This window comes from Barbus barbus, assembly GCF_936440315.1.
Source record: "Barbus barbus genome assembly, chromosome: 26".
Classification (NCBI taxonomy): Eukaryota; Metazoa; Chordata; class Actinopteri; order Cypriniformes; family Cyprinidae; genus Barbus; species Barbus barbus.
The window spans coordinates 16,314,834-16,327,796 of NC_136754.1; the positions used below are offsets into that span (position 1 = coordinate 16,314,834).

General features: G+C 38.0%; 1 protein-coding gene across 1 annotated transcript in view; it reads right to left on the bottom strand.

Annotated features, from left to right (window-relative positions):
* LOC306846300 (fibronectin type III domain-containing protein 3B-like) overlaps nt 1-12,963 on the bottom strand; it is a 160,426-nt gene that overhangs the window by 99,659 nt on the left and 47,804 nt on the right. The window contains exons 2-3 of the mRNA XM_079379569.1: nt 5,136-5,283; nt 3,367-3,442 (exon numbers count right to left, since the gene is read on the bottom strand). Coding sequence (XP_079235695.1) covers nt 3,367-3,442; nt 5,136-5,255 — 196 coding nt within the window. The 5' untranslated portion in view covers nt 5,256-5,283. The remainder of the gene's footprint in view (nt 1-3,366; nt 3,443-5,135; nt 5,284-12,963) is intronic.

Consider the following 12,963-nt stretch of genomic DNA (forward strand, 5'->3'; position numbering starts at 1 on the left):
CCTCAAAACCTGCTTTACCTCCCCTTCATAAACACCACATCTCTACGCTAGGCTAGTCAAAACACAACTGTGCTCATTCTCGGCCAGGAAATGCTGGAGATAACGCCTTCATACACTACCTTGACCTCGCAACAAAACAAAAAAAGGGGCGCACACACAGAAACACAAAACAGACAGTGAGCAACCCAGGACAGGCTGAACTCGAACAACAGAACCGCCCTCCGTTTGCAAAAGTGTGGAAAAGCAGCACGAAGCGACCTTACTGCTGCGAACAGACTGTGGCGGAGGGTTGTTAAGCGGACCCCTGGAAAAAGAAAAAGGTTACCCTGTTTAAACAAGACAAAGATTACAGTTCAACCTCTTCCACTCTAATTAGCAGCGATAGGAGCGGGCTGGAACTCCAGTAAAGATAGGGCTCAGAGCGTTGTAATGACCTGCCACTCAGCCAAAAAGCTTAAAGACACTAGCATTTGCAATGCCGACAATGGATCCCAGCAGGCAAAGGGTTAAGATTTAAGTTGGGTCAAAAAGTTGAGGCTTAAGATGCTAAAAATAAAGCACAACATTTATCTAAGTGTGTCAAAAATAGAGGTGAGTGGGATCTCCATGTGGGAAGACAGGAAAAAGTGCTGTTTTTGCAATGAGAGATGATGATAAGGGAGGATGGAAAGCGACCAATAAGAGCAGAGAATCCTTAATTATAAAATTCTTAACCAACAGCCTCCTCTTTCCACTTTTCCACTAGCCTACTTCAATGATTCCAGAGACCTACTATCAAAAATTAAGTGACAGAGACAAACTTTCATATTTAAAGTACTAGTTCACCAAAAAATAATAATTTCTGTCATCATTCATTCACCCTCATTTAATTCTGTATAACACAAAAGTGTTTTCAGAGGGGTCCAATCTTGTTGAACCACGTTTATTTTAGATCAAAACGGTTCAAACATTTCTCAAAATCTCCTTTTATGCTTTGCAGAAGAATCCATACAGGTTTGGAGCAACATGAGGTGAGTAAATGATGACTGAATGATCATTTTTGGGCGAACTATCATTTTAAATGAAACCTTTTGACTGCAAATGCGATCTTGGCCCAAGCATTTTCAAAAAGTTTTCTCTGTGCATTCTGTGTTGCCAGCGGTCCATGGGCTAAACAGCGGTTACTTTATATAAAATCCTAAATCTAGGCTTCTGCTCTGAGGTTTGTATAATGACAAAGCAGCTACTTCAGAGCCTATGCTTCAGTCGACACTTCTAATTAAACCCAGTGACCTTTTCTGTAAACACGTGCGTTTGAAATGCCCCTCTCCTCCCTGTGCCACACCTTGTTCTCGTTGTTTCACCAGGTTGCTTTTCCTTGCTTTTTTTCAACGCTGTGATGCCATAAGCCGAGCCTTTTCACTAAGCGTCGGATGTGCTTGTGTGCTTCTGTCCAACACAATGGCGCGACCTGAAAGGCTTGACCTAAGTACTTCCTTGTTGTTTTTAACCTTACACAGGGAGAGGTTAAAGCCAAGTACAGCTATTAATTACAGCATTGATGCTTTTCTTATAGGAGGAACTGGTTTGACAAAAATGCAGCAACAAGGACACTTGGCATGACTCAATCTCATTGAGATCACAATGGATGAAAGTTAATGCATTGATGCCACAAGAAAGAGCTATTGGAAATCACAGGTGAGGACCTAAAGCTAACGAACACACAAAGGCACATTGTGGCAGCGAGCAGGGCCAGTGCTGTGGCCTGTTGTTCTATTCTTGTGTCAACACATGTTGCTGCCAGGCCCTAGAGAGCCTTGTTTCTGACCTTTATCACAACAGCGTGCCTCACGGCCCATCCAGCCTGCCCTCCACCCATCTATGCCTCCACAACCTGAAGATCACTTTTGAGCAGGGAAATCGGTGTCATGCTACCTTAAGTACAAGTGTCTTCTTACATGACTGTGATTTTGCCTGTTTAAATGTCTAAACATCCGCCTTGCCAGGGTCCAAACTTAATCATTAGTGATTATCTTGATTGTATAGGACGGTTGTATAAAACCAATAATCGCACTCACCACATTGTGTCAGCATGTCTGAATCTTAAACTCTACATAAGAAATTGACAGTTGATGAGACATTTACAAGAAAATTTGCGCTCTTAATACAGAAAAAACTGTAATATTGGGAAATTATATATAAATATATAACATTTATATATACATACATCAAAATACATGTTTTCTATTTGAATACATTTTCAAATGTACTGTTTTAGTAGCTATTACCCCAGTCTTCAGTCACATGATCCTTTAGAAATCAAATTAATATGCTGATATGTACTGTTTTCAGCAGCTATTACCCCAGTCTTCAGTCACATGATCCATTAGAAATCATACTAATATGTTGATTTGCTCCTCAGGAAAAAAATTATTGGTCCCACTTTATATTAGGTGGTCTTAACTACTATGTACTTACATTTAAATTAATCATTTGATACAATGCACGTACTGTGTACATGTTTTTACATTATATTTTTTAAAATATCTGCATTTAATTACATCTGTAATTAATTTCTATAATTACATTTATAATTACAGTGCTGACCCATCCCTTACAACTTAACCTACCCTTAAACCTACCCATACCACTAAACCTGTCCCTAACCTCACCCGTATCCCACCTCAATAGCAGCAAAAGTGTTTTGCAATGCAATATGAATACAATAAGTACATTGCATTATTATTTTTATTCTCATTATTATTGATGTTGAACAGCTGTTGCTTAATATTTTTGTAAAAGCTGTGATATTTTCAATGTTTTTCAGAATTCTTTGATGAATACAAATCGTAAAAGAGGGGGAAAAAAATATATTTGAAATGTAACATTTCAAATGTTTTTACTGGTCACTTTTGATCATTTTTATGCATCTTTGATAGATAAAAGTCGTCCTTAAAACCTCAAACTTTTAAACGGTAGTGTATATATATATATATATATAGCTGTCCTCATCTGCGCAGCTGTTCAGAGAACCCAACCGCAGCCTGTGCAAATGATCCATCTTGTCCATCGTTAATTAGCTACAAAGACACTGAATGTTAAAGGAGAGGGGTAATGAGACAAAGAGGCTTTGTAATCTGCCATTGTACACTCTGCCTCAGAAGTATGCCAGTCGTGGCCCTGCGCCCGGCCTCTCATCGGTTTACACCAGCTCCAAATCCAATAACACGATTAGCTAGAAAAACACCAAGCAAACAGGAACAGAGGGAACAACAACACCATCCCACATTTCGCAAATCATATACGCAAACTCCAGAAACAAGCTCCTGAGATGGATTGAGGAACCTGTTGCAAGTGAAGCTGCATGAGACAGGAAGCACAACATACCTTGAATGCATTGCAGGGATCCATCCTCTGCTCTGATGGTGAAGGTCTCTCCAGGGTTGACTTGCACAAGGATCACCTGCGAAAACACTGGGAATCAGACAGATGCAAAACCAAAGTTTGGTCCGCAAACACAATCCAAGAAAGGAAAAAAGTTGCAAATCTTTAAAATGCACTAATCCATAACTTTAAAATGAGCCGTGGAACATTAGCAAACTATAGTGACCACAACTGCCAAGAAAACATATGATGCAACCAGATGTTGTGAAACCAGATGTGAAACCCCCTCGAAACGGTCCGCTCGCAGTGCCCTCTTCTGCTCCAGGCTGCTTACCATCATATTCTCAGGGCACAGGTTGTTGAGAGTGCAAATGTGCCTGTAGATGTGAAAAAGTTGGCCCGCCATGTCGCACGAACCCTATGTTTCCTTACAGCCCTGATGGTTGTGTGTCAGACGGACCTCCCATCTCCCTGCTCCAGCCCTGGAGATCTGGGCACCTACTTCCTGCTTCCACACACATACACACAGTCTGCTGCTGCTGCAGTTGCTATGGGAACGGCGGCATGCACTGAAGAGTCAAGCCGGCTTTCCAGAGGAAAACCTTGTGTTCTCCCCTCCCTCATCTTCTATGCAAGCATTGCACCTTTGCATACCAGGCTTAAATCAAATATGACAGTTAATCAAGAAAGCTGGGGACTGACAACTTTGTCAGGTTGTGCGGTCTGTTCTTCTTTTCAGTGATTCATTGAAACGTGGACCTGGCTGAATCCAAAGCACTTAACCTTCACTATCTGCTGCAGACGCCCTTTTCCTTATCTCTCAAGGGTCTGATTATTTTTCCGCTCTGGCCGGAGGAAACACGGCCAGGGCGCTGTATCTGCAGCACCTGGAGAAGATATCAGAACAGACTGATCCGTACTGATGGTGCAGATCTACAGAGAGATGTGCAATGGAAATGTGAAGCATGCCTGAGGGCTCGCAGTGCTCCTTGAATGTCTAATGTAAGATGACTACAATGTTCCTCATTGACCAACATACCGAGCTGGATGTTTCTGGCTTTGTTCTCCATCAAGAATTAGTGAGAAAGAACCTATGTCAGTTGAATTTAAGGTAACGGCTGACCTGCAGCCACAAAGCTAGTCAACCTTTCACTTTCAACTCTCAAAAGAACTTATCAACTTGTGAACTCTTCCTTCAGCACAGCATGAACTCATAGAAAAATGGTCTTGAACTTCAAATTAACTTATTTTTGTTCCCCTTTTTAAAATTTGAAGAGTGTATTTTGTGCACCCAATGGAACAGGAATTATAAGACTGTTTTAACAGGAACAACTGCATCGGTCAGATAGTCCCAGCCCAAACTCATGCCATTGGTTGAGTCAGCATGGTTATATTAAATAACTGGGTTTAATAATATCATTTTAGAGCCAAATGTCCCTGTAATATAATGTGTGTTACATATTTTTGCTGCATCTTTTCTCTAAGAAAATCCTAAAAAATAATTTGGAAAGACATTAAATTAATTACTTAAATTATTCCATTGATGGCCAATTTTTTTAAATGGGTCTTTCTACATGCTTACTTTTTCAATGATTGGAAGGGGATCATCTTTTTAGAGGTCCTTAGCAACAGATTAAAAATCCCTGCTGTAAGAATATATAGCTTACATTCACATTTATATGCATGCATCTGGCAGAGGCATTCATGCAAAGTGACTTGCACTGCATTCAAGGTATACATTATCAATTCATGCATCACCCAGAGTAACTCACCTGTTGCGATCCATCCCCATTAACATTAATCATGTGCGGCATCATGGCCACCTCCCCGTTCAATAGTGGTGGCGGCAGGTCCAGCGGAATCTGGTCTGTCATCATCATTGTGACGTACATTCATGGAGAACTTTCCTGGACTGCCTTTCTGTGAGAAGACAGAAAGAAAAACATATAGATGGTGATCAAACAATAAAAGAATGCTGCAAAACAATGTCATATGATCTTAAACTTCCAAATGCAACCTCTTTGGGCTTTTTATCTGGTTTTGCTCAGCGAGTAAGGTAGATGTGTACATCTATCGGAGATGATTTCACTACTTTGGTTGCTTTATGATGTTTGCGTGCATAAATGGATGGAAGAAGCAGAGTTGCATCGTGGTGACTCAGCAGGCAACTGAAGCCAACCGTAGAGCACAGCAGTGTCATTGTGAGCTGTACAGCCCGAGGGAAGATCTCTTAAAATCAGTGTGAAACTGATGCAAAAGTGGACTCTCACCCCCCAGAGTTTGAGTTTTGAAACATGTAGGGCACTCTTAAGTGACTTCACCACAAACAATGAACTCCGTTTTGATAAAAGACAATTCGAACAAGCTGGTAATGATCTGAGAGTTTAGTGCTGCGTGACTGTGGTCTAATGGAGGAGAGAGGAAAGAGTTTGGGGAATGAAAAGGTGACTAAGTCATCAATGAAGGGTGAAGTGGAGGAACAGACACACAATTTCTTCATTTTGGATACAAGGCCACCCCATTTGAAACAAACACACACGAAAACAGTACCACCACTGTAAGAGAGACGCAAAATGTGGCAGAGCCCGTAGGACCAGAATGCAGAGAGGTGGGGGGGGAAACAGGGTAGCCAAAAAAAAAAAAAAAAAAAAAGAACACTTCTGACTTCACCCTTACACATGATTCACCAGAAGGCATAACAAAAAAAAAAAAATTATATGCATCATAAGGAGTGAAAATGGGAAAAGAAAGTTGTGGATAGTTCACCCAAAATACTTATTAGCCTAATTTTATCATTCTCAGCCTTTAAGACTTACTTTCTTCTCTGGAACACAGAAGATGATCTAATTCATTTTTGAAATGGCAAAAATTGTTTTTCAAAACATCATCTGTGTTCCATACAAGAAATAAAGTCATACAGATTTTACATACTTAAAGTAATGCATACTTTTATTAAGCAACGACAGTGAGGATTTTTGTAACATAAAAGATTTATATTTCAAATAAATGCTGTTATTTTGAGCTTTCTATTCATCAAAGAATCCAGAAAAAAATAGATCACAGTTTACAAAAACCTATTATGCCCTTTTACAAAGTCTTGATTTAGTTTTTGAGGTGTATTTATAATACAAAGCAGAGGTTTTCATACTTGATTATTCCAAAAACACATTCCCCCCGTTTCACAGACAAGGCTTAAGCCTAGTCCTAGACTAAAATGTAAATGAGCGGTTTCAACTAAAAGAAACTTGCACTGACTGATCTTACAACATGTCAGTGCCTTTGATTTAAGATGCACACCAGTTATGCTTTTTTCTAAGGCATGTTTATAAAAAATTACTTAAATGTCCTAATTGAACCATATATGGCATAATCCTGGTTTAGGCTAAACCCTGTCTATGAAACCAGGCCATTATGTTTCATATATTTTACATGATTGCAGCATCTCTCTTCCCAGTCTGTCTCAAACACAGTTTAGTTCCTGTTTTGATGAAACCCTCTTTCTGAAATACGAAATGTGTTCTGATTGGTTGGCTGGCCCAGTGCATTGTGATTGGCGAAGCACTTGGAGCTTGTTCCTGAAATGTCACACACCTTCACATATATCTGCGACATGGCATCAGAACACTACTTCTTCACCTTCTCTAGCACAACAATTATTTAAACGTGAGACATTGTGTTTCTGAAGGATCACGTGACACTGAAGACTGGAGTAATGGCTGCTGAAAATTCAGCTTTGCCATGACAGGAATAAATAATTTTTAAATATATTAAAAATATTATAATATTATAAATATTATATTATTAAAAAATAAAAAAGCAGTTATTTTAAACTGCAATGTTCTACAACATTTTGCATTTTACTGTATTTTTGATCTAACAAATGTAGCCTTAGTGAGAAAACCACGTGAAAATGTTTACAACTTTTGAATAGTAGTGTCTTTATATATTAAAAATAAAAGCATGGGCAAATGACTCCAAAGCCCTAGCAATCCCCAGCCTCAGCAAAAACCAATAAAATGTCCTTTGGAAAACAGAGAGCATGTCATGTTCCATTTTACCGCACATTCTGTTCTTTCCATTGATGTTAAATGGTTCGTTTTATGTGATTCACATATGCAGAGACATAAATCTGCAAGTTATTTGGCAGCAGTTGGTTCACTTCAAAAGATAGGTGCAAACCCAGCTCAAGACACTCTAAATGTTTGTGGACATCAGGACAGCAAAAATCTGATTCCTTCTCTGTGCAATAATGTGGGCCATCCACTCTCCCATTGTATCGCCATTCTTCTCTCTCTGTTTGACTTTCCATCCATCCTTCATTACCTTTTACCCACTCCTCATGCTCGATGTTTATGCAGTGCAACAGGTGAGATTGACATGGCAAAACAAGAGTAAACAGATTAACCAGATGTTGACCTTTTTCAGGCCCAGTCACGATCAGAGCTTTCCCTGATGATACTGTCTCAGACAAACGTCTCTAACTGCAGTAATGAGAACAGAATGTTGTTCTGGACTGGAAATGCAGGAAGATCAGCCTGGGATAAACCATCTTTTATCTGGTATTCTTGCATGGTGATGACTACCAGTACTGACCAGAGACCCAGTCAGACCTTGTCAAATCTGGTCTTTACTATACAATTCTTGGAAGACGCTGATTGGCTGATGACTACAAGAACATGTATATAGTCCAGAATCCCTCAATAGTGACTGAGCTGCAACAAATGCAACAGATAAGGAAAAAAATTAACTGTATACACACACACACACACACACACACATACACTACTGTTCAAAAGTATGGGGTCAGTGCATTTTTTTTTATAAAGACAGTAAAGATACAAAAGATTTTGATTATAAACAAATGCTGTACTAAAATACTTATTAAAGAATCCTGAAACAAAATGTGTTACAGTTTCCATAAAAATAATAAGCAAGAAACAGTTCCCTGTCGATATTTCACTCGTACTGCGTCGTAAGACGCTGTATGGGAAAAACTACTTTTTTCCTCTTCACTGAAGCCTTTTCAATCACGCAGTGAAACTGCACATCCATTGGTTCGTGCAGTGCAATAAAAACGAACCAGTGGCACGGCGGCAGCGATGAGCGAGCCTATGGCTATGCAGCCCGCCAAAATGGGGGGGGGCTTCTGGCTATATAAGCGACCGCTTCGCTGCCGCAAGCACATACATGTATATATACATATATATATACACATATATACATATACATACACATATATACATATACACATATATACACATATATATACATATATACACATATATACACATATATACATATACATATATACACATATATACATATACATATATACACATATATACATATACATATATACACATATATACATATACATATATACACATATACACATATATACACATATATACACATATATACATATACATATATACACATATATACATATACATATACATACATACACACACACGTTGGGTTTCCATGTTTTATGGGGACATCCCATAGGCGTAATGGTTTTTATACTGTACAATCTGTATGTGCTATTGCCCTACACCAACCCTACACCTAAACTTAGCCCTCACAGGAAACATTCTGCATTTTTAGATTTTCAAAAAACTTTATGCTGTATGATTTATAAGCTTGTTTCCTCATGGGGACCAAAAAATGTCCCCACAAGATTAAGATTTACTGGTATTGCTATCCTTGTGGGGACATTTGGTCCCCAGGACGTGATGAATACCAGGTGCACACACACACACACACATACATATATATATATATATATATACATATATACACATATATATGCACATACACATATATATATACACATACATATATATACACATACATATACATACACATACATATACATATACATATACATATATATACATATACATATACATACATATACATACACATACATATATACATATACATACACACATACACACACATATACACATATATATATTAGGGCTGCAACAACGAATCGATTAAATCGATAAAAATCGATTACTAAAAGAGTTGGCAACGAATTTCATAATCGATTCGTTGTGTCGCGCGACGCGGAGACGTTTGATTATTAAAAAAAAAAAACTTTAGTTGAGCGTGGAGCGAACACACTCGGTCTCTCTCGCGCACGGGTGCTAGCAGAGTTCGGCGCCTCATAGACAGGGCGGAGCTAAAATAAAAAACGAGCGGAGGTAGAGGAAAGATACATGGGAGGCAGAGAAATCCGTGCGACCCAAGTCATCCAAGGTGTGGGAGCATTTCACACTAAATAAACATAAAAAGTGTGTTAACTGCAATGCAAAGTGTCTGAACAAAGTAAGTGTGTGTGTGTGTGTGTGTGTGTGCATCTGCGAGTGTGTGCGCCTGCAGTGTAGTGTAGAGAACAAGTTCTGACATTCAAACAAATCCTGTTAAATTTTCTGATTTGTATTGTTCTTTATTTTTTATAAATTATTTATTGTTCTGCAGGTGCGTGTCTACGTCGTTAGGTGCCCCCCCCTACCAGATGTCTTGCGATAGGCTTGTTTTTAGTAAATTTCTAACTGCATCTGGCGTATCTTGGCATGTGTAGTCAGCTACCTAGGGCCGCTTACTTCTCTTCTTTATTAATTTTAGGCATTTTAGGGTGATCTAAATGACAAATGTCGAGAGCGCATAATGTTACGCGATCATGTAATGCGCGAGCACGCATCTATCCACTCGCAAGCGGATTTCCTTCACTCGCACAAAACTGGACGTGTGCTTTTAAATCTACATTGTTCTTTTATGAATTGGCTCGGGTCTCACTCAGATATTGTGTGTATGCTCAAACGTTATCCTCGCATCACTGAAGACCAGAAAAGCTTTTTTTTTCTAATTCAAGTGAAGAGTAGGCTTTTCTCACTAAATGGAAGCAAGCTGAATATAGTTAGCCTTCTCTAGTTATTAATTTTATTAATACTTATTTTAGTTAAGTGCTTAAATTGTAAATATGCATTTATAAAATTATTTTATGTAGTGCATTTGTATTTTGTTGTTTTTGTATATAGTTATAAAAGCATATCAACCAGGTTCCAGAAATAATCACTAAGGCTGCTTCTGAAATAAGTGGGGGTGCTCTCTTAATGCACATTTTCACATATTTTGTCCCTTCTATTGCTATCAATATGCTGATACTTCAAGAGCGAATCCTGCATAAATATGCAGATGTCATTCCGAAAACTTTGTAACGTGTGTGTGTGGGCAAAAAACAAAGTTCTACATTTTAAATGGATTGCCTAGAAAGCTTGCAAAGAGCGCTCATAACCAATAAAGCTGTCACTCTTTGTTCATCGCGATCTCACAAAGTTCTGTGAGGACCAATGAATCTCACACTGTGCAATTAATAGCCTATATAATATAGGCCTATTAACATCATGTATCCAACCTCTCCCCCCGGCCACCCTCTTTTGAGGCAGTGCCCCAGACTGGCCCCCCCATTTAAAATGCTCTAGACACGCACCCTGTTGTTCTGGCAGCTCAGGTGGCACTTTATTAAAAAAAAAAAAAGTCTATATATTTGGCAGATATAAAGCATACATGTGTATGTTTTTTGTGTTAGTCCATTTTATTTTTATTTTATTTTATTATTATTATAACAGCTCTGGGATGTTCAAGGAGCAATGTGTTTGTGCACTTTCTAAATATTTTAGTTCTGTTTTTGAATAAAGGGTTGGAAATGAATGCCTTGTTTTTGGGTTTTTTATCCGATTCATCGATTAATCGAAAATATAATCGACAGATTAATCGATTATTAAAATAATCGTTAGTTGCAGCCCTAATATATATATACATATACATACACACATACACACACATATACACACATACATATATATATATACACACACACACACACACACATATACACACATAGACGTGTGTGTGTGTATTGTTTTTCCTAAATCTCTGAACTCCTTTAGAGCCAAATCTCTGATTTAGATCATTGTTGATTATAGCAGTCTTGTGATTCATTAGCATAGGATTACCAGCATTTTCAATACAAGCCGAGGGATTTCTTAAAGTTGTTTGTTCGAAAATCTTTGAAGAGTCTATTATTTAGACACAAACATCAAGAATCAACCTGTGAATCTCAACAACGGTGACAATTTAAAAGCATGTTGCAGTGCATTCTGGGTGCAACCAATCAATTTCATCCATGGTTCCCATGATGCATTGCGGTGTGAAGAAATTATTAGCTGAATTTTCTTAGTAATTTTCTTTATTCTTACTATTATTATTTTTTTTTTATGTGACTTTTAGTAGCTTGTTTTCTAATGTTTAGAGTTGATCTGTTTATGCTGTTTGTCACCGTTGTTGAGATTCATACACTGATTCTTGATATCTGTGTGTGTCTAAAATAAGATTTTTTTTCTTTTAATTACCAGAACAACTTTCAAGGAACCCTTTTAATTATTGACTACTGTAGAATAACAGGATTTTTATAATCAACAAGGTAAATCTGACTGTTTTAGGTTCTAAATGATTTTGGCGATATAGATCAAATGATCGTTATGTAAAAACATTACCAACATATCATGACCCCTTTTTTCTTTTTGTTTGTCTCTCTCTTGTAACTCAGTTACGGCAGCCAAACAAAATATAAGGGTCAAGAGCCCAACTAAAGTATACGCTGACCACTATAATGGTGACACAGAAATTGTGATTTTCGTCTTTGGCGATTCTGCTCGTTAACATCAGGTGTCTTAAATAATGGTTAATCACCACTCAATGAATCTCTTAATTACCTCATTAACTTTAACTCTGCTTCAGTGTTAATTTAACACTCTTATTTTAACACTTTCACACTCTTGAGTGTGGTCTCACATGTACTCCCAGGAGAGTTAATTTCACTCTGGGTTTTTTTCTGTGTATAGCAATTTCACACAAGCTGAAGTGCAACTTCACATTTTCAGTCTTTTTATTATAGTGTAACAGTATTGTTATACAATATTATATATAATATATTATACTGCTTTATAATAATAATTGTGTACAACAGACATATCCGCTGATTTGCATTGATTTTGCCTTTGTAATAATAGTCCTGCACGAAATGAGGAAATTCTGTGATGTGTGATAACAGTGGAGGTTTTTTTTTTTTTTTTTTTTTTTTTGCAATGATGATTACTTGTGATAAATAAATGAATAATTAACTGTGCATATTAGGGCCAACAATTTTTGTTTTTTTAACCGCGGTGAGCGTTACAACATACGATTCCATTGAGTTTATTAATGCAATGGCCAATCAAAGGCGTTCAGATGAGTCAAGGCTATAAGGGATACCTTTGGCGCTACTGGGCATGCGCACATTAGAGGTCTGCACGGGCTTTAAACTGAAGCCCGAACCCGGCCCATACTCGCGATCATTTAACCCGACCCGACAAATACATTTATATGTTAAGCCCGAACCCGACCCCGAGGTTATCTAACATCTGACTAATTAAAAATTAACCTCAAAACATAACATGCTAAATGGGGGATATTTAGCATAAAAAATGTATTGTCACAATGTCGTCTCTCAGTTGTTGAATTTCGCGCAGACGTTGCCACAACGTAAAT